The 27,914-nt window shown below is 40.4% G+C and overlaps 1 protein-coding gene across 1 annotated transcript; it reads left to right on the forward strand.

The window, feature by feature from the left end:
- Positions 1-608: 608 nt before the first annotated feature.
- Positions 609-15,835, forward strand: DDX24 (DEAD-box helicase 24). Its single transcript, XM_026849934.1, has 8 exons — positions 609-1,333; positions 4,333-4,710; positions 6,454-6,607; positions 6,993-7,508; positions 9,600-9,675; positions 10,251-10,439; positions 12,822-12,951; positions 14,706-15,835. Exons 1-8 carry the CDS (start codon positions 610-612, stop codon positions 14,936-14,938), a joined length of 2,400 nt encoding a protein of 799 aa, XP_026705735.1. The 5' UTR covers position 609; the 3' UTR covers positions 14,939-15,835.
- Positions 15,836-27,914: the final 12,079 nt, after the last annotated feature.

A 27,914-nucleotide genomic window follows, 5' to 3' on the forward strand; every position in this document is an offset into this window, starting at 1 on the left:
CCGCGGGTCCCGGCGGGTGCCCGGAGCTCTCGCGTGCGGCGGCCGGGCTGGGCCATGCCGCCCCTCCGGCGGCTGGCACCCGGGGTAGACAGGGGCGAGAGCGCTTTGCGGCCTGCGGGGATTTATCTAGCGATTCTGGTTTTATCCCTGGCAGTGTTCTAGGAGCGAGGCTGTAGGCCTGTCCTCCTGCACCTATGCGTAAGGGCATCCGTATTAATAATGTTTCCAAAAAGGAGTAAAAGTTAGGACAAAAGGTAATGGCCTCAAATTGCGCCAGGAAGGTTTAGACTAGATATTAGGAAGTATTTCTTTACACAATGAGTTGTTGGGCGTTGGAGTGGGCTGCCCATGGAGGTGGTGGAGTCCCCATCCCTGGAGGTGTTTAAAAGTAGGGTAGACTTAGCGCTGACTGATATGGTGTAGTTGGGAACTGTCAGTGTTAAGTTAATGGTTGGACTGGATGACCTTCAAGGTCTTTTCTGACCTAGACGATTCTGTGAAAAGGATCATGCCTTGCATTCCCGTTTGTTTGAATAACATCAATGTAATCCTCATTCTTTTAATGTGATGTCCTGATTTTTTTCCTTTTTTAAATTTTTTTAGGTAAAAATGAAGGCCAAAAACCGAGGGAGATTTACATCTTCCTTTAAATTGAAACAAAAAGGCATTCAAGTAGTAGGAAAATGGAAAACTGTGCAAATCGACCCCAATCTATTTGCTGATGAGGAGTTTAGAGATATAGTATGCTTGGAGGAACTTACAGAGTATAAGCTAGTAAGTTCTTCTAAAGTGGGGAAAGTAAAAGAGAAGAGAAAGGCTGAGAGTGTTTCAGAAGATGGCAATGAGGAGGAGGAGGAAGAACTTGTTGTCCCTCCCAAAAAGAAAAAGAGAAAAAAAGATTTGAGAAGCGAAACAGATAAAAGCGATGATCCTAATGCAGCAAAAAATGATATACCAGTTGATAAAAAGGCAAAGTGTAATGAAATAATTGAAGCAGCAAATTCTGAGAACCATGGCCATGTGACTGAGAGCACTTCAAGCACAAAAGATGCTCCAAAGAAAAAGAAGGTAGCTAAAAATAAGACTTCTCGAGTTCAGGAAGCTCTTCCATCAGTATCTACTTCTAAAAAAGTTAAAAACTGGACAACAGAAGTTTTATCTGCCTCTACTGATCACAGAGCTGATGTGTCTGCCTGGAAAGACCTGTTTGTACCTGAACCAGTGTTGCGTGCCTTGAGCTACTTGGGGTTTAGTGCTCCAACTCCTATTCAAGCCTTAGCCTTGCCTCCTGCCATCCGGGATAATATGGATGTTCTTGGTGCTGCAGAAACAGGTACAAATCTGTTAAACTGGTTGTATATGCTGGGAACTTCCCATCTCACCTCTTTAAATGTAGGTCGTGGTTTCAAGTTTTTATCTGTAGCAGAAGAAGCATTTATATGTAGGAGGAGAGTTTGAATCTTCTGCATATCCAACATACCAGTAATGATTCATTGTAAAGTATTAAAACTTTGTAACTTACAAACAGAGGGCATTCCATCTATACAAAGCTTTGGAGCCTCAGTGAGTCTTTATGTTTTTGAGAGAAGTCTCTTTTTCGGTTGTTTCTCAAATTGTTTCATATTTTGGGAACTGCAAGGCAATATGCTGCAAAGGGGAGAATTAACGAAACAAGCAGGGTCATTTTTCCAACAGCCTAACTTCTGTGGATGTCCCTGTGCCAAGGCAAAGCAGAGAACTAGGTTCCCCTGAAGGTGATTTAATATTAGCTTGGAGTGGTAAATAAATGCTAGGCACTGTTAGGCGTGAATATGGCCTAGGCCTTTATTGTAGCAAAACAGGCCAACCCTGTTCTCTCTCTGGGACTGTACATTGTCACCAACCCTTCTCACAGCTTGTGCTTTTATTACAATCATAACTTGAGAGGTACTGTTTCTTGTCCAGCTTGTGATCCAGCTTATGCCTTTGTCTTTGAGCATTGCTAGCCTCCGTGAAATTTGTTATGGCTCCTTTTTTACTTAATACCGTGAAATCTCAGAACATTATTCCCTTTTTTTTTTTTTTTTTTTTTTTTTCTGCTAATACCTTTGAAGTTTTCTCTTCTTTAGCACATTTTTTTCCAAAAAAAGCCCTAAAAATAGGAAGCACAATTGGAAGCTGCATTGGTTTAAAGGCTTCTTTGGCATTCTTTTCATCTGTTCCATTTGCTTTATCTCACTGCTTGTCTTATAAAACCATTTACTACTCCCGAGCATGAAGGTATATACTAATATGCAGTCATTTGCATTTTTATTTTAATTAGAAGCTAGGCTGGTGCTGTTAGCTTTAATAAGATTGGAAAGTCCCGCAGGGAGTGTTCTTGAAAATGGAACTGAAGATTTAAACGGTGGTTTTGTCCTGCAAAAAAGTGCCATTTTGACGGTGCTGGAAAGCAAATCCCTCACTAGCTACAGAATGGAAAGCACTGTTGGTTTTGCATAACCCTGAGGTAGTAGGACTGTTGTGCTCATTTATTTTCTTTCATGAGAGAAAACCAGGTTCTCTCCACAGAGCCCAGTGGTCATCAGTGTTCCTGTGGAAACTTGAGGGAAAGTGTGGACAGTTGTTTTAGGAAATGCTGCAGCTGGGAGAGGCTGAAACTCTGCAGTTCCTTTTTCCACATCCTGCTGCTTCCCTTAGCATTGGGCTTGAGGGAGGAAGGTGACAGGTGAAAGAACTATTAGTCTTGCCTTTTTGGTAACAACAGGGAGAACGGCAAGATTTTGATAGAGCAGTAGATCCACGTGGAGATCAGATGCAGGAATGTCAAGGCTTGTTATGCAGTGGATCTAACCAGTACTGCTCATTACCATATAGAACTAGTGAAGCTTTTGGTTAAGGAACCAAATTTTATCTCTGTAAAATCTTACAATCTAAAACCATTTAAAAGAGCATGAATTAGCTTGAGCTGTAGTATCTAGGGGGTACCAAGATAAACTTTTCTCCTGGTTTTGTAGGCCTGGCTATGGTATGTGATCTGTGTGTCATAAAGATGACGTGCCCTGTGAGGTGATTCTTTAATTTGTGGGTGAATCTACTGCCTGCAGAATAGTCCTGATCATCACAGCCATGATCTAGCTGGGTGCAGTACTGACATTTGCACCAGCCAAATTGCATTACATTTAATTCAAGATCAGCAGTGTTCTTCACCTTAAAAACAGATGTTCTGGTAATACAGAATCTTACTGTATCTGCAAAATGAATTGCATGTTGAATCTGCAGATCCAGATTATAAACATTTTTTGCTTCAAGTGCAGAAGTCACGAGAGACCTCCCAGACATGCAGAAAGGTGAGGAAGGGGATATCAGGAACCTTTGCAGCAGTATTGATCAGGATAACAATACTGGTCTTACCTGTTTATTAACTAATCTTAAGGTTCTCCCCTAAATAGACAAAATTCTGTGTTGCTGAATTTGGCAAACCATTATGGGTTTGTGATATGGACAAATGGTGCTCAAGGAATTGAGATGAGATTTCCAGAGGACTGCTTCCCAGCAGTGGCCTATTGCAGCAATGGTGTAACAGTGTCTTGTGCTCTGAATGCTGCTTTTGTGATCAATGAGCTGATATTCGTGAGAACCTTAACTGGTGTGGATGTGCTACCAGATTTCTCCTAACATCCTTATTAGTGACAGATAGGTTAGAAGAGAGTATGTGGTAGGGATGTGACTTGCAGTTTGGTATAGTAAACCCCTGAAATAAAAATAAGGGGAGCATTTTTGTATTTGACACCCCCCTTCTCTCCAAAGTGGATTATCTGTTTTAAATCAGATTTATGTGTTTTGATTATAGACAGGGGAATATTTCAAAATACTGTGATTATAACTTTCTAAGAAACTGTACTGTAAATTGAACATCGGAGCGGATCCTTCAAGTATATTTCATTTTGTCCTTGGCCTCATTTGCTATTCCTTTATTTGGAGAACATTGATCAGAACTGTCAATTAGGGCATGGTATTCTCCTTACGGGCATACAGTTCTTTAAAAATATCTCGGCTGCAACTGCAGTTTTTAAAAAACACTTTCAGAACAAATTACTCTGCCTGACCTGCTAGAGATTGGAAAAATACCTATTCCCCAGGAAGTATGCTATTGGTGACCTCAAGGAGATGCATAAAGGGAACATGAGAAAAGATGCTATTGCTGCAAGTTTCTGGTCTTCTAAAGATGAAGAGTTTGTGTGTGTTACACCGTTCTTAAAACATACAGTTGTATGATTGGCTGTTGCTTTTCTCATCCTTTCAAATAAATGACTTGTCAGTCTGTATTATTCTTCTTGCTTGTTTTTTTAGGAAGCGGCAAAACGCTTGCATTTGCAATTCCAATGATTCACTCTGTGCTGCAGTGGCAAAAATCAAATAGCTCAACAACCAGAAATGACAGTGTTTCTAAAGAGTCCCATCAGCATTATGATGAAACAAGATGGGAAAATGAGGATGAAGCAAAAAAACTAACCCATCAGCAGGTTGAAGATAGCGGAGATGAAGATGATGGATCTTTCACAACAGGCTGTGTGAAGGTGCTGGAAAATTTTGAATTTGATTCTGGTGACGAGACACATACAGTTGGATCCTGTAAAAAGAGACCTCTTTTAGGACTGGTCCTTACTCCCACAAGAGAATTAGCTGTACAAGTAAAACACCACATTGATGCAGTTGCAAAGTTTACAGGTATGTACACCCCACAGGCCGTATCCCAGATTATGCTGCGTTTGGATCTTGGCATTGGTGTTGAGCCAAAATGTGTGCCACAGTTTCTTCTGCATCATGAAATTGGATTGGCTTTTGGAAGGTTAGGGTTTGTAGTTGCTAATATTTGAGAAATGTATTTGCATTCTTCAGTGAGATGCATTTGGAACTAAACAGTTAATATGGGATATTTTGCTTTAAAATGTTTCTTCCTTCAAATAGCTTTGGCTTGTGCTTTAGCAACACAGAATTAGTACTATATAGCCAGTCACAAATAACTTTCTCCTGGTTTTCAATAGTGTAGGTTATATATTAATAATAAATTCATTGTATGTATATAACTTAGTAATATGTATATGGTAACTTTTTTTGACAAATATATCTATGTAGATAATAGGTTATAGATACAGACATATCTATAATTTAGGTCTATCTATGAAAAACAGAAACTGTGGCCATAAATTTTAAGGGTAGAAGGCATTGCTGGATTGTGTAATTTACCTCCTGCAGCAGTCAGGCCACAGTATATTGCTGGGTAACATGCCTGATGAAAGAAATTCCATCCTCTTCCTTTCTTTTCCAAACCAGAGGTCAGCACATCCCCATCTGTTCAAGATGGGGAGAACTGGGAAACAAATCCGCAACTGTCCAGTAGTAGTAATTGTTTATTTATTGACGAGGACATGTAGTGCAGTGAGCTTTTAAGCACAACTTTGTTGTTATGTCCTGCTGTGCTCATCAGCCCACAGCTGATTACAAGGCTAATTTTAGCTCCTAGCCTGAAATAATTTATATTGCAGAATCACAGGATTGTCTAGGTAGGAAAAGACCTTGAAGATCATCTAGTCCAACCATTAACCTAACATTGACAGTTCCCAACTACACCATATCCTTAAGTGCTATCAGTACAGTTCTGATAGGAGCAGTGTTATTTGTATGTAAAAAAATCTGTTGCCCAAGTGTATAGTTGCTGCGGCAGGAGAGAAAATGTTTTGATGGTTTTTTTTATTGTCTCCAACTCACTTTGAAAAAAATCTTCACCTGGAAGCTTGGGGTTCCACAAGTAGTAGGGAAGAGAGATCAGTGGCAGCTCGGATACTGCAGGAGTCTTGCACAGTAGCATTGAGTTTGTCATGGACCTATGTAGTCTTTGAAGTAGTAGGGTGAAATAAGCCGTGTGAGGAGTCTGTGTTTCCAAATCTAAACTCCTTTTAGTACCTCAGCAGATTGTCAAAAGCTAACTTAGGGTCTGCACTACTGTGCCATCCAGAGAATTATTAATTGAGTGGGACTGTTCTTGTTAGTATTATTCCATAACAGTTATTAGCAAGACAAGCATTTTTCAGTCTTATTCTTGGGAGGCCTGCTCATTATTCATAACAGGAACATGCTTGGTCATGCAGATATAATTGACAAAACATGCGATTCTGAAGTACAGGTAAACAAAGCTAACACCTATGGAGTACATACATGATTCTTCCTGCTATGGGAAAACAGGTGCACTAAAAGAAAGACTAGTTTTGGTATCGAACAATAATGAGGATTTTTCTGTAAAACTGAGGGCATTTCTGTGTGTTCAGTGTTACATAAAACCCCTGAAGTTTCCTGGCCAAAACGTTTTCTTAAAGTTGCGGTATAGACTTTGTAAAATGCTTCTTTGAGTGGGTCTGTGTAAAGAAATTCACTGATAAATTAGTGAGATAAAATCTGTTATTTATGTTCTAGGCATTAAGACTGCAATTCTAGTTGGAGGCATGGCTGCACAGAAACAAGAACGTGTACTGAATCGAAAGCCAGAAATTGTAATTGCAACCCCAGGCCGTCTGTGGGAGTTAGTTAAAGAGAGACACCCACATCTTTCAAATCTTCGACAGCTCAGGTAAAAGTGCCTTTTAGACTATCTGCTGGTTACTGAACTGGGTGTCACTGCATACTGATTATGTTTACTAACAGATTAAATAATTTAGACTACATACGATCACTTATTTTTTTGCCAGAGTGTTTTATTGAAATGCACCATGGTTATATTGATAGAGAAAAATGTCAGTTAAAGCCAGAGCAAAAACCTCATTGATCCTTTTGAAACCTGATTTTTCAAAAAGAAATGTGGAAGGCAACTGTAGCTACCCTGGCATACCTGGTGTTCCTTTGGGTTTTACATGCAGAACTTCCCTTATGTTTAGCAGGAAAATTTCTTTTTAAGTGTATCAGATTTGTATTTATCTGCACAGGTGTGTTTTTACTGTGTGTTTTCTATTTGACAGGTGCCTTGTGATTGATGAAGCAGACCGAATGATTGAGAAAGGTCACTTCTTAGAGCTGTCTCAGTTGCTGGAAATCTTAAATGATTCACAGTATAACCCTCAACGACAGACTTTTGTTTTTTCTGCCACTTTGACTTTAGTCCACCAGACTCCCACAAGAGTTTTACAGAAAAAGAATGCTAAAAAGATGGACAAGAAGACCAAACTAGAATTGTTAATGGAAAAAGTAGGAATAAAAGGCAAACCCAAAGTAATAGACTTAACAAGGAAAGAGGCTACTGTTGAGACTTTGACAGAAACTAGAATTCACTGTAATACAGATGAGAAGGACTACTATCTCTATTACTTTCTTCTGCAGTATCCAGGAAGAACCATGGTCTTTGCAAACAGCATAGACTGTGTAAAACGCCTCAGTTCTCTCCTCACAATCTTAAATTGTGATCCTCTTCCTTTGCATGCCAACATGCACCAAAAACAAAGGCTGAAAAACCTGGAAAGGTTTGCTGAGCGAGAGAGGTGAGTACATTTTCTACTTCCTAATAGAGAATAGAAATCATGTAAAGAGTAGTGGGGAGAAGAAACAGCTCTGTTGGAGTAGGAGCCGGTTGAGGGAGTTAGCTGGGGATGCAAGTGCCCCATTCATGCATGAGCCAAGGTTATTAATGAATAAGAATGAGGTTTCACAGAATGGTTGAGGTGATGGGGTGGAATGAGTTACCCTTGGCAAGGAGAGAGGCTGAGGACACCGACATTGTGTCACCTGGGAAAAAGACTTAGTGGGGACCTAATGGTGATCCTCTGATATCTTAAAAGGTTATCGAGGATCTAGACTCTTCACAGTAGTGCATGGTAGGAGGGTGCAAGTTAAAAATGAAAGGTTCAGGCTAGATATAAGCAAGCTTGTTTCCTGTGTGGATGGTCAGGCATTGGAACAGGCTGTTTGTTCTTGGAGGTTTTTGAGGCTCAATTACATAAAGCCATGAGCAACCTGCTCCAGCTTTATAGCTCACCCAGCTTTGAGGAGAAGGTTGGACTAGAGACCTCGTGAGGTCCCTTGGAGCCTGAATTATCCTGTGGTCCAGCAGCTCATTGCTGCTGAAGGAGCTGTCACTTGCCCTGTTTTCAGCTGTATGCTTTTATAACCATCCCGCACACTTCTCTGCCCCCATGTCTCTGCAACTTATTTGATCCTTCTGTAAGTTAGTTCATCTCAATAAACCATCAGAAAACTAGCCACTTTTTTCTGGGTTAGGATCTTGCAGGTTTAGCTAGATGAATTAGCTAGAGCAATGCCAGAGAAGGGGCAGCTATGCCTTTCAGCAGCAGTGGGCAGTAAGGTTTACCCGGGCAGACCTGTCCTGCCATTTTAAGAATTACTGTTTCCTGCTGGCTTTGGGATGGCCTCTGGGACAAGACTGGTGGTCTCACTACTTGCATAATCCAGAAGGCTCACAGTTTAGTCCCGCTGTGAAGTGCTGAATGCTGTCTGACGGCGTGGGAATTTGTGCCTTTGTAATAGACTCAGGCAGGGAAAACAGAGGTTGATTTGCTGTGATAGATCTGCAGAATCCCTTGGCAAAATGTAGTATCGATAGCATTGGCCTAGGCTAGAGAGGGCATTTTCAGGGACTGCAAATTTTCAAGACAAGGAAAAAAAAATCTGTGACCATCTATCACAGCCTCCTGCAGATTGCAAGCTGTAGAATTTTCTGCTTTGAACCTTGTAGCAATAGAGTATACAGTCAGATGCCATAAAATCTTAACAGATTCCCATTACCTACAAATAACTAGTTTCAGCTGCTGGAATTTTTTTTTTTTTTAAACAAATTGTTCTGTACCCCAAGGAGACTTTTGTCTCTGTAGTAGACTGTTTATATAACATAATGACTTTTTTGCATAGTTCTTCATTTCTATGGGTAAGAAGAAATACTAATTGTCAGAACAGACACCCCCCCTTATATTTTTAGCTTTTATTTATTGAGAGAACTTATTTCAGTGCAACTTGATAGAAGATAATTTCAGTCCCAAAAAGCTATTAATTAAATCTGTACTGTTAATAATGTGATTTTTCTCAGCGGGTTGAACTTGTAATAACATTTTTGTCCTGCCAAAAGTTCAACTGTGTTGTTAATGGTATAGTCATATCAAGCTAAAGATATTTCTAAACATAAACAATAAATATATTATAAACTGGGCAGAGCACTGAAAAATCTAATGAAGGGGAGTGTACGCCCCTGCTAAATGGTTGGATTAAGGTCATTGAATAGTGATTTGTGCTAGCATTCCTGTGAATTGGGAGAGAATAAAAGTATAGGAAAACAGGATCCAGCAAGGTAGTGAATTTCTTTATTAGAAACAGAATAGACCTGCTGAAGGTAACCTTGCATTTTTTTAACTTTATTAATTGCTGTTTCAAAGCTACCTCTGATGTAATATTGGGCATCATTTTCTGTAAGGGCAAACAAATAGCATATTTCCAGCAGATGATATAGTAGAAATCTGTTCCTTAAATTGCAGTGGTAGAATTCTAGGTCACTTGATTTTATGTTCCTTGGCAGATGGTTTACTACTCAATTTCATGTTCATTAAATGTTATCACTTTCTCAGCTGTGTCCTCCTGACAACAGATGTTGCCGCTCGTGGTCTTGATATTCCCAATGTGCAGCATGTCATCCACTACCAGGTTAAATATTTTTAATGTTTCTGTTTTTACGGGTTTAGTTTTGAAATAAGCTTTTGATGATCCAAACCCTGAACACTATTAAGCTGTGATTCTTGGTCCTGTATGTAGTATAGTCCCAAGTAGAGATTGAATCATTAATTTAACTATCCAGTAGTACTTTGTGCTGAAGGATCTCATTGCCACAGTGACTGACTGTGGTAGGTAGCACTTCATGAATGTGTGATTACAGATGAGAAATTACATTACAAATATGATTCTTTTTCCTTTGATATCCAAAAGTGTCAAATGACTCAGCCCTATTACTCTTCTCTAAGGACACATAGAATTTTTTCCAACTTTGCAAATGAAATGGCAGAGGGTCAGAAGTTAAGAGACTCACAAACGATTATGCAAGGAAGAATACTGGACTAGAGAACAAAAGTGTCTCCAGATGCAATTTTTTTTTTACTTTACCTTCAGATGTGTTACATGCAATGTACCATGTATATATAAAAAACAATATTCTTTGGCAACTTCTTGACAGGCTGCTGCTGCATTTTCGTGGCCAGCTTCATGGTTTTTCTGAATATTTTCAGGTCCCTCGTACTTCTGAGTTGTACGTACACAGAAGCGGCAGAACAGCCCGAGCTGCCAATGAAGGCCTTAGCCTGTTGCTGATTGGCCCTGATGACTTGATTAATTTTAGGAAAATTTATAAAACATTGAAGAAGAGTGAAGAGCTGCCATTTTTCCCAGTTGAAACCAAGTGCATGACTTCTATCAAGGTAAAAAAACAACAGTCTCTTTGCAGTATGAGTAGTTGCTTGTTTGCTTATATTACTGCATTGCTCATCACATTATTTCCCAGTTTCAGATAACATTACTCTTCACAAGCTGGATTTGAAAATGAAGTTAATCCTACTTTTATCTTTTTTTAAGTAATGTTTGTGATTTCTCCTCAATAACTGGCCCAAGAAATGTGTTCAAACGTAAACATCACTTACATTTTTCTTGCATGTTGTTATGTAGAGCGTCTCATGACTACATTCCCCAAAACAGTACAGAGAAGTGAGTATGTTTTGTGGCTGCGGAGCTGGGATGGCTTTGTTAACTATGTTGTTTAAAACCTCTTGTGTTAGGAACAGTAGCAGGTCAGGGATCTTCAGTGGTCCTGATCTGTCTCCAGCTAAGTAGTGAGTTGTCTGCTTTTCTAAAAGTGTGAGGCCACAGCTGCCACTGAACCCTGTCAAACCAGGTATGTTTCCTTTTTCTAGGTTATTGCCCTTTTTAAGGTGAATTCAGTCAATCAGTAACTCACAAGATGGACAACGATTAGCATTTATAAAACAACATATTTTAGAAAGCATCTAGTCACTACAGATTTTCTGCTTCTCGAATAAGAGGCCATTTCGTGTCTGAGCATTCTCTTAACAGTTTGGGTGACATCAGCCATGTACAAATGGGATGTATTTAAATACTGCATTTGAAAGGAATCCAGCTGGGTTGGTGTGTCTGAATATTGCACAGACACTGAGAACAGGAGAAAAATGCAAGCAGTCAGATAATGCAACAAGTATCTTCCTTACAGTATTCTGGTTCATGCTTATGGAGTTGGCTTGGACTGAGACCGGGGTCCGCCCCAGTGGCAGCAGCTGTTTCCTCACCTTGGCAATAATGTCAGCAAGTTTCAAAGCCCAGGCTTGCTGAAAATGGGGTATTGAGTATGAATCTTTCAGGAGATGCAGCTTTCTAAAAGAGGGAGAAAATCCAAGAAATGCTTCCCCAGCCTCGTTTTTCTCATCTTGGTAGTAGCAAAGAGAATTTCTTCTTCTTTTTTTAATCTCCTCCCTTGCCCCCCTCCACCTGACAAATGGTTCTGGTTCAACAAAGAAATCTGTTGGTTTTAGAGTGTTTCTTCCCTTCTGTGTTTCTTGATGAGTAGTTCTTGGCTCTTCTCATGCTCTTTCAATTAATGGGCAAATAAATATTGTTTTCACACTTAATTTTTCCTGTCACTATCTCATAGTCTTCTACCCAGAAAAGATGTCTTTGCAATTGTAATTACAGGACTGTAGCCTCCTAGGCCCTTCACATGGTCAGGTCTCATTTACATTTTGCCCTGGGCTTAATCACACAGCCACTGTAGTTGGTACTGCTGGTTCTTTATCTCTGTCCCCTTGGCACACTCCTTCCCTGGTTTTGCATGCCTTCATTCAAGTTCAGGAAAAGTCTGAAGGGATTTCACACTTGAGAGGAATAGAACTGGTGAACCTGGGTAGAGGAGAGACCAAGAAAGGACTCAAGTTTTACAAAGGTGGAAAACCAATAAATTTCTTGTAATGATCTAAGGAAGAGTGACTGAGTTGTGCAGTTGACTAATAAAAAACGTTTAATTTCCTCTCTCTCGCTGCGTCTTAATTAGCCAGCAGTTCTGTCTGGTGGTCAGGGTGTCCTGCACAAGGTTTATTTTGTGCAACCGCAAGCACATTCCAAAGAGCAGAACTTGCTGCTGGGTTGATTATTATTTCCTGTCAGTGCAGATTTTCTTTCCATCATAAATTAGTTACTTAAGACAGCTTGGCCCAGCTGGAAGGCTACAGGTCAGCTTAGGTTTGCTAGACATCTTTGTTCCACCTGTGTGCAGCTGGGAAGAAGGGACAGACATTTTGTCCTGTGCCTAAACAAGATCAGGTGCATTTCTGAAAACGTGAATAGCTACTTCCATGTGGCCTGCAGGAGGTTACTTCTTCAGTGGGATGAAGCTAGCGGCTGCCCATTATTGCTGAGACTGGTAACTTTAAGATCCAGCTGTACTATATAAATATGTAACTTGGAAATTACTGGTATCTGAATCATGATTTGTCCTTGATATCTCTGAAGTGTTTGTAATGACTTGTTTAAAGAACAAGGAGTTAACATTCAGGCATGTTTAGTAGTTGAGATGTTTTATAAAAGTCAGATTCTATCATGGATCTGAAGAAGGAAAACACTAGCAAATGATGACGTGTCTTTATTACATGGGGCACCTGCTGGCACAGCAGTAGGGAACAAAAGTGTCTCTGAACCTCAGTTGCATTGTAACGTATGCTCTCAAACACTGATTCTGCTAAAGTGCCTCACATTTAAACCTAATTATAATGTCTAAAATGTACTTTTCTTGCATGCAGGAGCGGATGAATTTGGCACGGCAGATTGAGAAGGCAGAGTATTTCAACAGTCGGGTAAAGCAGCACAACTCCTGGCTCCAGCAAGCTGCAGAGGCTCTTGAGATTGATCTTGATGATGACATGTTTATGGGTAATTAGAAATACTTGTTTAAGGTGTGCTCAGTTGGTCCCATAGCACTGGTGTTCAGAAGAAGTCCCACCATAGCAGAGGACCTCTTAAAACCTGCAGGGCAGAAAGTAAGGAAAGGAGTGTCATTACTTAGTATGTGGTGTTGCTGGTGTTTTCAGGATGATTGTGCAGATTTCTGGTGCTGTGTGAGGTGTGACAATTCTGGCAAATGACAGACAAGTCCACATGTTGTAGGACAAAAACTGTCAGCTTCTGGCAAACATTTTAGGATAATCTAACAGCACGGTATGTCCTGCTTGAGGTTTGTCCCCTCCGTGTCAAAGAAAAAGCTGTTTCTCCACTTCTGCTTATCTCTCCCACTCCTCTGTAGTCAGGCAGCAGGACAGGAGCCTGACAGCTCTGTGTGGGAACACCCAGGAAGTGATAGCAAACACCAAAAATTGTGAGCCTTATGTAGGTTGAGTTGTGTGGGCTAAATGGCCAATACTTACATTCAAGTTGCTGAGGTTTTTGGTGGTGTGTTAGAACTAAATAATTTTTAATGGTTTTAAAATTAAATGTTCTGCAGGCTGTGCCTGACAGAACGTGTAGGGCTGTGCAACTACTGGTGCCTTTTAGTTCAATACCATGAAGCTTTGCACTCCTTAGTTGCTCTGTAAAATGCCACATTGTGTTCAGATTTCAGGAGCTGAAGGTATGATTTCCTAACAGTTCTTTGAAAGCATTCTGAATAGGGCTGTTGCCTAGGTCACTTCAGCTTAAGCTGTCTTTAACCTTTTAGCTGCTAAATATACAGGTGCCTTAATTTTGAAGCATGTTCACATTAATTTTTTTCTTTCCTTTATTCATGGCTGGACTAGCTTGTTCTCAACTGCTTTGCAAGCAAACGCTAATCATCTCTGTCCAAACTGTTCAGGAGCACTCTCAGATAATTAGCACTCTGCTGTCTTGTTTTGACATAATCTGAATATGCTGTGCTTTGAAACGAGTTTCAAAACAGCACATCTAGTCCAAGTAAGTTGTGGCTCTTGAGTGAAGCACTTTGTAATTGCTACCCAGAATCTTGTCAGATTCATGCTTTTAAAATGTATTCAGTCTCTGATTCTTCTGTAGCTTGTTGGAGACCAATTAAAATTTCAGTCATTCCTCCCATAAATTAAATGCCTCTTACACTGTTACAAAGATTTAGTAATGTCCTTTGAATTTACATTATAGCAACATTGATTTCATTAATTCTGTCCAGTTCAGGCCTCTGATTTTATTAACTATCTCAAGTCTTTACTATGTCCTTATTTCTCCTGTGTTACTAAATCTGAGCACCTTATTGTTTTTTATGTATAAGGAGGAAGGGGCTTCCTGTTTTGTAGGTGCTGAAATGAGGCATGCATAAAGTAACAAAATACACAGAAGAAGCATCTGCCTGAGCTAGAAGCCCTAGGTTAATAATACCTTATCTTCTGGGCCCCCTTTCTGTTTGTTCCCAAGTCTGGTCTGGCTTTTGAGAGCCAACTGAATCTTTATCTTGACCTGGGCTATATTTACTCGGCAGTCAGAATTCTTCTTGATGTTGGTATCTTGTGGACAGTCTGGGTGATCTGAAAGTGTCAGATGACTGCAAGACTGTATGGGAATTGAGTGACCTTGTTAGAGAGATGAGATTAGCATCTGCCCTTAGCACTACAGAAGCCTGGTGAAAGATATCAGTGCAAATTCTTCTCTTGTAAAATTTCTGTATCTTTGCTTTCTGCCCCAAGGAAGAAAAGCTACTGAGCAAGAAGAAAACCAAAAGCAAAAGATGTTGAAAGGGATGAAAAAACAACTAAAGCACATGTTGTCCCAGCCACTGTTTAAAGTCCTTATGAAAACCAAGTACCCAACACAGTCTGGAAAACTACTTCTGCCTCAGACATCAGCGGGCATTTCAGAATCTGCTCTGGGTATTGTGTCCAAACAACAAGCCAAGAAGAAGAAGAAATCAATAAAATAAAATTAGATAACTGAGAAAGATCACTCAGTGTGACGGAAGCAAGGACAATCCTTATCAAGGCTGTCAGTGCTTATGGAAGAACTCAGCTAGAAGACACGTATCAGAGGGTGTTGCCTTTCTTGGTTGTCCAGGCACAAAGCAAGATGCTGATTTAAAGGGCTCTGTTAACATGTGTTTACTTACTGTTGAATCTTGTCTTGGATCTTGTTTTCTTATGTTCTTATTCTCTGTATTAACAGAAGTTAATTAGTTTTGTAATAGTTCTGTATTACTCTTTTTTTGTGAAATGGGTAAAAGTCACTGGGTAAAATTCACTGTGGGCATACTCTAATGATAAAACTTGATTTGAATTTTAGTGTCCTTAAAGGACAGGGGGAAGATAAGCTGTATACAATCTTGAGTACAATCTGAACTGGTGGGAATGGGAGGTTTGGCTTTTACTGCAGCCAGTTCAGTGAGAAGGGCAGCAAATATGGGTAGTGTTACCAGCAGGTCTAAAATTCTGGTTATGGAAATGTCTTCCGGTTTTCTATCTCTGATAATATTTTTTTGTTCTGTTCTCCACTAGGTCTAATTCCCTTAGTCCTGTGTTAATATGTTTTAGAATGTGCGAAAAAGTCAAGATAGAAGCGAGCCAGGACTGACCTTGGGAGATATGTAGAGTTTTGAGAAATAAGTGTTGCTACTCAATATTGTATTTAATATTTAGATTTAAGTCTGTATTTGAAAATGTTAAAACCATGACCTTTGCTTTAATGGAAAAGATGATGATGTTGTGAAATGTCACTTTTGAAGAGTGCTTCCTAATAATTATGCTTTTAAAGAATTTTAACCTGACCTGGGCAAGTGATTTTTAAAACTATTTTTAAAAACGTGTCAGAAAAATATAATTTGAATTTTTGTTAAATTATATCTGCTATAAAACTTGAAGCCTGTGTCTGTTTTCAGTCACTTGAGATTCTAGATTCCTTGTAGCTGATGCCCATTGCACTTAGCAAGCAAGGCACCCAAAAGGTAAGATGTAACAGTGAGATCTGTATTGGTGGGAGCACAGGGAACCTTCTTCACCTGCCAGCTCTAAATCAGGCTGAGTTTTTGTCTCATACAGTATAGAACTAGTGTTGCTGCTGTTATAGGAGGCATCAGTTTACTCAGCTAGTCAAAGAGAAATTTGTCTGTGGGGTTGAGTGCTCTGTCTTAACTACTTGCCACTTATGTGAGAATAGCAAACTCTTTACACTTTCATCTGTGTAAATAATTGAACACACACCCCCATCTCTGGAGGGTTCTTCTCTTGCATCCTTGCATTACTGAAGAAGAGCTGTGACAATTTAATCATAAGCATAACTTATCAATTATGTGTTAAGCTTTCCTTGCAATGCACTGTTTGTCTCTCACCCTTTGGAGCAGAGGAGAGAAGTTTTTTTTGGGGGGGGAAGAGGAGATGGTAAGGTTTCGTTTCCTCACCCATGTGAGAAGACAAAACATCTTTGGAGTTAATATAACATCTGAAAAATAATAAGAATTTAAAGAAAGTTCCTTGTAAGGGAAGCTGAAGAAAGGCAAAGCATGCCCTCATTCTTTTTCTTTGCCATTTTAATCACATTCCATTGTGGAACGGAAACTTGCATTGGTTTTACATCCCTGGAAGGACTAAAGACTGGGTGGGCCTTTTTTGCATTGTGTGATATGTTTTTATTTATGATTCATCAGCAAAATCAAGGTTGGATCCTGACAAGAGGTCTGCATCTCCTCCCTTGTCTGGAAATCTGCATGAGGTAGGACAGTTTTGTAAATTTCTAATTCCGTGTGATCAAGAGAATGAATTGGGGGACTGAGAGTATTGTCATTTCCTCTCCATCATTGCTGTGAACTTTTTCAGCTCCTTCTGGTTTACTGTTTAACAACCCAGTTTTCACATTACCACCCCTTTGTCTGGCCCTCAGCCCACTGTCTTGCTAAGCCTCCCCAAGATTCGAGCATGTCACTTCTGCCCTCCTCCTCATTGTCTTCATGCTTGCCTGTGGCATGCTCTGCTGCTGGTTTTCTCCTGAAGCTTCTGATGTGCTCAGCATGAGTTCTCAATGCTTAATCTACTGATTCTGCACCCCCACAGGAGCTCAAGCTGAGCCTGGACCCTAAAAATATCTGTGTCTTAAAAAGAATACTTGTCTGGTGCTCTGAAAGCTCTTGTGGGTGCGTGCTTTGTCTTGTCTTTACCTTATCAGGATACCTCGAGTCTTCTACCCAGAGGAAGAACCTTATACTTGCTTTAGCTAACTTAAATAAATTATTAAACAGTAACTGGAAAATATTACCACTTAGCTGCCCTCCTCCAGTGTGAACTAGGTTATGCAGGAAGAGAGGAAAGCAAAGGAGAATGTTTTCTCCAGCTCTGATCGTTTCATGTGTATCGCTGGTGCATATTAGACATGAAGAGTTTTACATCAAGTACATATGGTCAATTTTAGTATTTAATAAAATAAGTAGTATCAAATGGTTTCTGTAATGTTCTGCTGGCACAGCAGTTATGCTAAGGCCTCAAACAAGTAATCTTGTGTTATGTGGCTTATGTAGCTTATGTCTACTAAAATACCCATTAATTAAAGGACTAGTTAAATCTAGGCCATCACAGCAACTTCCAAGTAGATTAATAAAAGCATGAGTTCAGCAGAGTGTTGGTAGTGACAAAGCTGGTACAGAGCAACCAGTACTACATAGCAGAAATTTGAAACCCTAATAACTTCCGAGCCTTTGTTTTTATTTTGTGAATGTGTGGGACCAGTTGATCTCACCCTTGCCACAGAGTTCCTGGTCTGTCATATGCCTATCAAGAGATGAAAGAGTCCCTGTAGTTTAAGACATCTGCTGAGGAGATAGTTTGAATGGGGTCTCACATGTTGGACAGCAAAGTTTCCTGACATTCCCCTACCCTTTTCTTTCTCTCCTCCCCTATATGTTAATAAAACAGCAAGTTAGTAAAGCAGAAGCTGGAGTGCTGCCTCACCATCTGCCAGCAGCCCAGGCACATGGCTGGCCATGTGGCACATGGGAGGTAATTTGCACTTTGATGAGAAAGGGCCAGGTACATATGCTTACTGCAGTCAGTCTGTGTATCCAGGTCACTAAGGGGGAAAGAACAGGAAAAGGTCACTTTCTGATCGTCTTGCCTTACACTGTCTGACACAAGGAGGAGAATCTGGTAAAGAACACTGGACTGTCTTGAGTGTTGAAAAACCTTGAAAAAAGCTTATCCTGTGTTAGCAGAGTGCATTTTGGGTGTCTGAGCGATTCCAGACTATTTGATGAATGGCTTGGAGAAGGAAGGAGCTCAGACAACCATCAGTTGAGTGACTAGTAACAGACTGATAATGTATGGTAGCAAGCAACAATATGTAAGTAATATCCAGTAGTCCCTGCAGAAAAGTAAGATGTTGTCAGAGGTCATAGGATTGGGGAGAAGATGGAGGCAGGAGACAGAAGGGCTCTCTTTTAGGAAATGGTCCTGATTATGTAACCCTCTACAGATCCCTTCCATGCCCCCTTTTAATACTCAAGCAGATGTTGTCTGATATTTTTCTGGCCTGTGTAAGATTTCCTGTTCCAGCTTCCTTTTGTGAAAGGTACTTCAAGGCTTCAGTGTTTTCTCAAGCAAAGACTCCTCCTGGGGTTGGCCTCACAAGTGGGTAAGGAAGAGGAAAATAATCTGTGACTGCTGAGGCAAGTTCATCAGCCTGGGGAAGCAAGTGAACAGAGCTGTTAGACTTGTTTGTCTTGGAGTTCAGCAGCTCTTGCTGTGAAGCTTGAAGAAACTATAGCCTGTTTCCAGAGCAACCAACTTTAGGTGGTACAAATTGCCAAATTTCTGTAGGTAAGGGCGGTTACAGAACACAGACCCAAATCCTTGGTTGGAAAAGGAGAAAGGGCACCCCAAAGTACTCATGGGCTTTGGTACCACTAGGTTGATTAGCAGTCTGATGTTCTTTTATTATTGTTGTAATTGTATCAGCCTAATCAGTAGTGTGGATGGTTTTATAGGAGTAGAGTTTGTTTTCCTTTCCTCATGGGAATACCTACACCAGTATAAGCAATTTTAGTATTGACAGGTGTTATGAATTTATGCACGCCAGCCACCATAACAGGGTCTGACCCTAGGATCACACTGATTAGTGTAAAGTCTGAGTGAAGGTTTCCAATTCCTTCTTTATTAGTTCTCAGGTTACAACTCAAGCTGGGTGCCTCTGGAGAGGAAATCCTACCCAGATCACAACCCTCAATTATAGCCATATCACCCAGCACTCGATTAAGTCCAATCACTTAATTCTCGTTGGTGGTGTCTTGATTTCTTAGTGGTTTTCACTGTCATTGGGTGGGCTGTCTGAAGTTACCTCATTCTCCTGGAATTCTTTCCTTGTTTCTTGGCTTCTAGAAAAGAAAAAGAACCAAAACATCTATACAAAGAAGGGTTAATGCCAGAACTAGGCTAACCACTCCAATCTTAAGAAGGTATAGAAGATAATGTAATAATAAAACATCGAGTCTCATGGCTAACTCTTCTTCACTGGGCAGTTGGTGCCACCTGCATGTACAGTACCAGCTCCAACCTCGATGTTGGTTTTCCCCATGACCTTCATAACAGTTATTAATACACCACTCAGGATGACACGGGCCACAATTATTTCAGGATAACCAAAGCCAACCATACTGATGCAATCTCAAACCTTTCCCTCTTGAAACTGAGCCTGGAGTGATTGCCAATCTGTAAGGATGGTGGTTACACCACACAAGACACTGTCCTTGATTTACAGTCTCTGATGGTGCACTTGGTCAAGAAGCAGGTGACTCCCTGGTCCAGGTTGCTGTAGAAAGAAAACAAAAATGACATGGTTCTGGGATTTCCTTCAGCCTTTGTAAATTCACACAGTCCTGGTTTCAATCTCCAGGGTAGGATTGATAGAGTTCCGTGGGGTTGACAGTGGTCCATCTAACTGATATTCTTTGGACAGCTGTTTAATATGAGTGGTGAATCTGGTTATCCTTTTCTGCAACCTTTGCAGCAAAGTAAGAAGTTATTAATGCAGTATATGGACCCCTCCAACTAAGGGTCTAACTTTGTTTTGCAAGAGTTGACTTTTATTATTACTGCATCTCCAGACTGGTTATCATGTTCTACCTGATACTGGTTGAAGCCATCTGGCTTGTGCCCCTTTTTTCTTATAGATATTTTTGTATCTCCAAAACAAATTTGGTAACTCATTTATCTCCATCTAAGAGGCTAGTCCTAGTGGGGACAAAGGTCCCAGGTACAGAAAAGTGCCTGCCAAACTATTTCTGCTGGTGACAACCCTAGAGATTGGTGAGGGCTATTTCTAGTATCTCATAGCACTATTCCTAAAACTTCAGGCCATTTCAAACCTATCTGTCAAGTTTGAGCAGTTTTACTTTTAAGAGCCCTATTCATTCTTTCACCTGTCCTGAGGCATGCAGATGATATGGAACATGTAGTTGTTAGTGTATTCCTAAACTTTTATAGAAGCTTGTTTAGTATTCCCTATGAAAACTGAGAACTCCTGTCAGATCCTATGGTTTCAGGTATTCTGTATCTGGGAATGATTTCCCGCAAGAGTGCTTTGACTACTGCAATATCAGCTTTCCTGGTGGGAAAAGCATGTACCCATCCCGAGAGCTGATCCACGATTACCAGCAGGTGCCTATATCTGCTCACAGGAGGCATGTCAACATAATCAGTCTGAAGTCTTTGGAATGGGAAATATTCTCATGGTCATCATTCAACCTCCTGTGTGTATTTTGCATTGGAAAACTCCCAACATGTGTGACAAGAACTCACAATCCTTTTTACTGCCAGATATATATTCTGGGAGCTGCCCACATTTTTTCAATCTGGTTAAAAATTGCTGTAATCCCTCCATGTGTTTTAACAAGAAACCACCCAGCCAAAGTAATTAAGTATTTTCTCAGTAAAATGGGTTTTCCCCCAATATTCAAATTATAGTTTCATCTTTCACAGCCTCCCAATTTACCCATCGTGCCTGTTCTTCCTAAGTAACCTCTGCATATATTGGGCTGGATTATTGATCTCTGCCCAGTCACTCGTATAGGTTGGTGGGCAGCAGCTTTAGCTGCTTTATCTGCTAATCCATTCTTTCTTTCAGTTTTGCTGGATCCTTTAGTATTAGCTGGACAGTGTATTACAGTAATTTCCCTTGGAAGTGTAATAGCTTCCAATAGTATCTATGTTTGATTTCCATTAGAAATATTCTTTCCCACCAAGGTCAGGAACCACCCTTCTTGACGTAGTGTAACCATTGCACAACACACTCGAAAAGCGTATTTAGAATCGGTTTAAATAGTTACCCACTGATTACATCCCTACCAGGCTGCTCTTGCTAATGCAGTTAATTTAGCCCTTTGGGCACTCACCATGTTTGCAGGGGGTTCTGCTTCTAGTTCTTTTCTCACCGCTACATAGTCTGTGTGTCATTTCCCATTCACATACTATGAAGATCCATTGGTGAAAAGGGTTAGATCTGAGTTCTCTAGAGGTTCATCTTGCAGATCTTCCTATAGTTGGGTGGAGTGAAACACCACCTCAGCTCAGTGATGATATGGCTCACCATCAGAGAGAACAGGCAGTAAAGTTGCTGGATTCAAAGCATTGCATACTTTTAAAGTAATATTATCTACATTTAAAATAATTCATAAGGATGCGCTCCTTGTTGGGAGAATGCTCGTGTAGCATGTTGCTTAAGAATCAGTTCTACTTCATGTGGGATGTGCACGGTTGTTGAGTGACCCATGACTAATGGTCTGCTTTTTCCTATGGTAGTCCCTGTTGCTGCTATATTACTCCCTGCTGTTACAGGATCCAGCTGAGTTGAGTAATAAGCCACAGGGCAGTGGTGTGGACCTAGCTTTTGAGTAAGGATTAGGCTGGCTACTCCTTTGTTCTCATGCACAAATAGTTTAAAGGGCTTGGAGTAATCCAGCAATCCTAGTGCCAGAGCAGAAGCTAAAGCATAGTTTAGAAAGCCTTTTCTCTCTCTGGACCCCAGTGTATAGGCTCCACTTCCTCTGCCTTGGTAGCTTCTGTCAACAGCTTACTTAACTCCCCAAGGCCTGGTATCCAGGGCCTGTGCTATCCCACTGCACCTAAAGATCCTCACAATTTTTTGTTACTGATTGAGGTATTTCTGCAGTAGCCTGGACCTATATTGGGTCTACTAATCTTTGTCCTTCTTTTAATATAAATCCTAAATATTTCAAGCACTCTTTATATGTCTTACTAGCAATTAAAAAATCATCTACACATTGTACAAGTGTAGAATCTCCAGGTGATATAGTATCTTTCAAGTCATCTTTAAGCAAACAGGTGAATATTGTAGAAAATGCAATGAATCCTTGGGGCAAGCAGTTCCACGTTAGTCATTGGCCTTTCCACATAAATGCAAACAGATGCTGGCTGTCTTCTGCTATAGCAATAATAAAAAAAAAAATGCATCTGTTAAAAACAGTAAAGTATTTTGCCCAAGATGGAATTTGTAATAATATTGTTGATGGGTCCGGAACCACTGTATGAGGTAGAATCACATGTTGATTTATTGCTCTGAGCTCCTGTACAAACTGGTATTCTGGATCTCCTTCTTTGTCTAACCTATTTTTGCTTACAGGTAAAATAGGGATATTATACAGGGAACTGCATTATAATAAAGCCCCTTTTTAATGCAAATATTGGTTAATTTTATTTTTTTTTTCTTCCCTGAGAATTTGAAACTGCTTGATTGCTACAGACTTTCCTCCCTTTGGTTTTATGAAGACCAGTCATGCTCATGTCCATTCCAGAAGACCTCCACAATTTTGTAGGTACTTTAATAAAGTTCAGGTGGAAGCCCAGGAATTTTGAGTGAGTTTTTGGCAGTGAGGCAGACCCCTGCTATTAAAAGTTCTAGCACTTCTGGGGACAGACAGATCTGAGTGTTTAGGGAATGTAATAGATCTTATCCCAGCAAACACATAGGTGATTCTGCTGCAATCACAAGTCTTCCCGACACCGTCTGGCTGCCTATCCATAGCAACATCAGCTGGCTAAGGGATTGTTCCTTTTTTGCCCATGACTCCTTGAGCCGGTACTCTGTCAGTTGAGAGTGTCCCCTTCATTCAAAATATGATATATTCAAAAGTGATATAGTGGCTCCTGTATCCACTAAGAATGGTATTTCCTTATCTTCTTTATTTTTTCCCACAATTTGATGCCTAAGATTCAGTTTACTGCTCCAAAACCGATATATACCCTGAGAGTTGTCTGAGTCACCCTCCTCCCATCACTGTTCAGTGATACTTATCTGATTCCTCCCAAATCCAGGTCCCTGAGGTGCTCTTGGCCCCACAGGACATCCCTGTTTCCAATGCCCCCATTACCCACAACAAGTGCAAGTCATTAGCTCCTAGATGAAAATCACATTCGTTTTGATTCCATCTACCTCCTCTGACTCTTCCCTGGCCTCTCCCTCTACTTTCTTCCTTTTCTCAGCACAGCCACAAACACATTTTCTTTCTCATTTGATGTCTCTTTTCTTTAACCCTTTCCTCATGTTGACTATTGTATACAAACATAGCCAAACACACTACCTCATCCATTGACTTCCCTGGCCAGTCAGGAACGTGTTTAGAAAAATATTTTTAATATCCAGAGCTGTTTGATCCACAAAAGTAGAGACCATTAGAGGTTGATTAGCTTCTGCTTCTGGGTCTTTTCCTCATCCCAACATTCTGACTTGTTTAAATAATCTAGAGAGAAAAGCTGAGGGGTGTTCCTCAGTTTTCCATTGACACTCCCTTATTTCAGTCCAATTTGCAGATTTTGCAGATGCCAAATGTATAGCCTCTTCAAAGCCTTGTCTGGCTAATTGTTATTGTCTGTAGTTTGCATCTATGTTATGATTGCATCCATGACCCACAGTCGGCCAGGCTGTCCGGGCAGCTGCATCTCCCTCTTGTTCTGCTCAGCGACAATTCACATCAAGAATTGCCATGTTTTTCATCTGGGATGAACAGGACTTCAAGGAGCAACTGTACATCTCCCCAGGTAGGGTCGTATGCCTGTAGTATTCCCTTCGCAACTTGTACCACTTTCTCTGGGTCCTCTCTAAGTCTGGGAGGTTGTTGACTCCAAGCAATCAAATCCTGGGGATGCCAAGGTTGGTAGACCCTTGTATTGGCTACTTGGGGTGCCCCACCTGGACCAGGCATAGCTGTCCCTGGTACTGGTATCACTGGTAAAGCTCTCTGGAAAACAGGAGTAGATGAGAGAGGTGGGGATGAAGAAGCCAAAGTAGAGAGCGGAACATAGAGTGGAGCAGACTCTGCAAATGTTTTAGCAGAGTATATACTCACAGTATTTCTAAAGGAACTTTTTCCACTTTTTTTAGGCTTTTCTTTTCATCTAGTAAATGCCCAATTATCCCATACATAACAATAATTCATTTGTCCAGGGAACCTGTCCTTCAGATGTTCACACAGGAAGGTTAATTCCTGTTGGTCAAAGGTTACCTGTGATGGCCACCTTTCTGCTGGATTGCCCTCTTGTGTGAGAAGTGGCCAGTCCTCTTGTCATAATGTTACTAATCTCTTTTCCCCTATTCCTTTGGTACCATCGACTTTATTCCAGGTTTCCTGTACTTTGGTTAAGGGCATCTCCTTTTCTATGACAAAAGTATTTCCCATTTTAAGTTCTGCATCTTACTCTGATCAGCCCACACAATTCTCATTTAGTGCACTATTTTACCAGAATTTAAAATTTTGAAGCAGGAATTTAAGACTCATCAGGTTCAGTGCCTCTTGCTGCCAAAGATTCCAATTGAACTCACCCATTGGAGCCAATCTCAGACATTTGGAGATGAGAGGTTCTGATATTGGTCACCTAGTGTCCCACCTGGGTTGCCAAACTGCTATGGATTTACGTGCGTCAGCCACCGTAACAGGGTCCAACCCTAGGATCCCTAGGGTTGTAAAGTCCAAGTGAAGGTTTCTAATTCCTCTTCTATTAGTTCTTTGGTTACAACTCGAGCTGGGTGCCTGTGGAGATGGACCCCTACCCAGATCACACCCCTCAACTATACATGCCCAGGTAAAGAATGGAATCAAGACCTGATATTTTGAGTGTAAAAACGAGGACAGCTTTATCAAGTTGAAATGCATGTTGTTTTCTCCTATTTAAAATGTCATCAATGACAGCACAAAAATAAACTTTTTTATTAGAAAGAGGATACCATCATTTATCACAGCACTTTCTGTACACAAAAGTCTGGGTGTTACCAATAGCCAGGGGCAGCTTTCTGTTTGCAATGAAGGAAATGTTTGTATTTCCATTATACTTCACTATACTGCAATGCCTTATTATTTAAAAACACCCAAGCATCAAACCAAAAACCTTGACCGGGAAAACTGCCTCTTCTAAGACATTGATATGACTGAGAAATATTTATTTACTGTATGTCAGTGGAATCTGTCTTTGTTATTCCTGCATTTTAATTAAACTGTTCCTCATATATAGAGGGTGAAACTAGAGTTCAGTTCACCATGAATTACAGTCTCCCAGAGCTGGGTTATGGTGCGAGAACAAACAGCCGTCAGACACTGGTGCCACTGCTGGGCAAACAATGCCATAAATTTTCTGTGACCTTATAATTGCTAGAACTACATGTTCTCCCTCTCTGCTTTGTTTATAAGTGATCAGCATAACTTTTCAGATGAGTTAATGTGAAATGTAAACACTCATTTAGAAAAATTGATTAAATACCTTAGAGTGTTGGGGGAGGAACAGATTCAAGTGACAGCTTTACAAGTGGTGCTTGCCAATTCCTGACAGCTCTCATTAGTTACTGATCCAATACTATTAATACAGCCAGAACTAGGTCCAGGCCAGGCTCCTGTGTGCTGGTTGCTTAACAAACGTCGAGCAAAAGATTGTCCTAGTCCTGTAAACCTGAGCCTGTTTTGGTGTCAAATAATTTGTCATTTTAAAACCGTGGGAGTTCAGCAGTCTGCATTGTTTCTGGAGGATAGACAGGCATCTTTCTCAATTAAAACATTGACAGATTCTGGCTTTATCTGGTGAATGGTGAATATCAGGCATTGCGTTAGTGTGCCCCTTGCACAAAAATGCCATGATTGTTCAAAAACCTTTCTCAGGTTCTGGAAGGAAGCCTTCAAATTCAGAAGGCTGCTGCTGTTGTGAGAAGTAAACATAAACATGTCTCTCTGCTTTAGCCATTGGCTTTATCCATCCTGGCAAATCTGATAGTATATCTTTCCCACTGCTGTTGGATTATAAAGTGCACAGCACACTGCAGCCGTGGATACATTGAAGAATAAGATGGTGGAGCGATTAACTCCTGTATTAGTTTCATGCAGAGGTATCTTATGAAGATACTGTTTTGTCCCATGTACAAAACATAACCAGAGTGATGCTGCTGCACAAGTAGTGGTTATTCTCCTTGTGGAATCCTACCTGCTCCTTGCAAGAGGGGAATGAAATGAGGTAGGATGAAAGGAAGAGCCTTGCTCTCTCAGATCTACTTCAGCATCTTACACCTCAAAGTCACTTACCACTGGTAAGTGGCTGTAGCTACCACCCCACCTTTCTGCCCCTCTTCTCTAGGCATTACTACAATAATTGAGCATGAGTTGTTACTCTGTCTCTTGTTGGTTCTTACCATGGTTGAATATAAATCTCTATCAACCCCTCTATTCTTTTTACATTTGCCACTTTTCCCATAATTATTTATTCAGCTATTGCACCAAAACCAACTCTCACCAGGTGTAGTTGCATTGCGGTGGCTGAGAAGATAAGGAGAACTCCTCATACATGATAAATACTCATAATAACTACATTCCTGATAATTCCCATTGTGAATAATGGAGCAAACATTTGCTGTTTCCAGAAGTTTTACTTAACAAATGACTCCTGTTCTGCATATGTTAGGCAGAGCTCAAGGACAGCTTGTCAGGCCAGATCAAAGGCCTGCCTAGGTCAGTATCCCGTTTCCTGCAGGAGACAGCAGGCCCTGTGTTTGAGAGTGTACTGATCTTCTGCAAACATTGAGGAACAACCTCTCTCTTAAAGATTTATAATCCTTAAGCCTTTTTATGTCTTCTGAAGCTGTACAGGTGCAATGTCAGGTGAAATACTCTTTTATTTCCATTGGCTTGGAAATAAATTTCAAGAATCTGGTGTATGTCTTAAACATAGTAAAATGCAGGCTAACCGGAACTGGTGGGTTTGGGATTTTTTTTTATTGTTTTTTTGTTGTTGTTTATATGTTTGGGGTTTTTTCCTTCCTTGGTGTTGTGGAGTACGGTGACTTTCTAGATGACCCTTGCAATATTCTTTGTTACAGCAGGAACCACCACCAAAGATTCCTTTTTCCCTTCACTCTCTTACAGTCACATGTAGTTTTGGCATCTTGTACTGAAGATTTGAAGTTTGCTGCAAATAGAAGAGTAAAATTTTGTGGTCTCTGATAAGCAGAGACCATCTTGCTCCTGCATACCTATCTGAATAGAGGCTTACAAAATCTGTGATTAAGTAGGGCTTATTAATTAGAGAGAAGGCAAACATAATGTTAAAGCACTTCATGCTTGATTTATCTCTAGAATAACAACTCTGTTTTAATGCATTTTTGTGATTTCTCTTGAGAAGGAAACATCCAAGTGCTTTGAAGCACTTAAAAAGACACTGAGCGAGTTTTGAATGCCTTCTGAGTTGAATTTCATTGCAAAGTTCCCAGAGGGCAAAACTGCAGCACTTTGTTTCACAGGTAACAGGAAAAGAGATGGGCAGGAAAAAAAAAAAAAAGGTACCTGTGTTTATCTTTCCCTTGTGTTTAATGATGTGATAATTGCGTGCCTGTGGATGCAATTGAATCATAGAATTATAGAATGGTTTTGGTTGGAAGGG

Source organism: Athene cunicularia (assembly GCF_003259725.1).
Source record: "Athene cunicularia isolate RWA chromosome 5 unlocalized genomic scaffold, athCun1 chr5_part1, whole genome shotgun sequence".
NCBI lineage: Eukaryota > Metazoa > Chordata > Aves > Strigiformes > Strigidae > Athene > Athene cunicularia.

Coding starts and splice junctions, on each gene's coding strand:
- DDX24 (XM_026849934.1), top strand. CDS start 610: ATGAAGGCCAAAAACCGAGGGAGATTTACATCTTCCTTTAAATTGAAA. Junction 7,509..9,599: donor AGGTTTGCTGAGCGAGAGAG/GTGAGTACATTT, acceptor TCACTTTCTCAG/CTGTGTCCTCCTGACAACAG. Junction 10,440..12,821: donor AGTGCATGACTTCTATCAAG/GTAAAAAAACAA, acceptor TCTTGCATGCAG/GAGCGGATGAATTTGGCACG.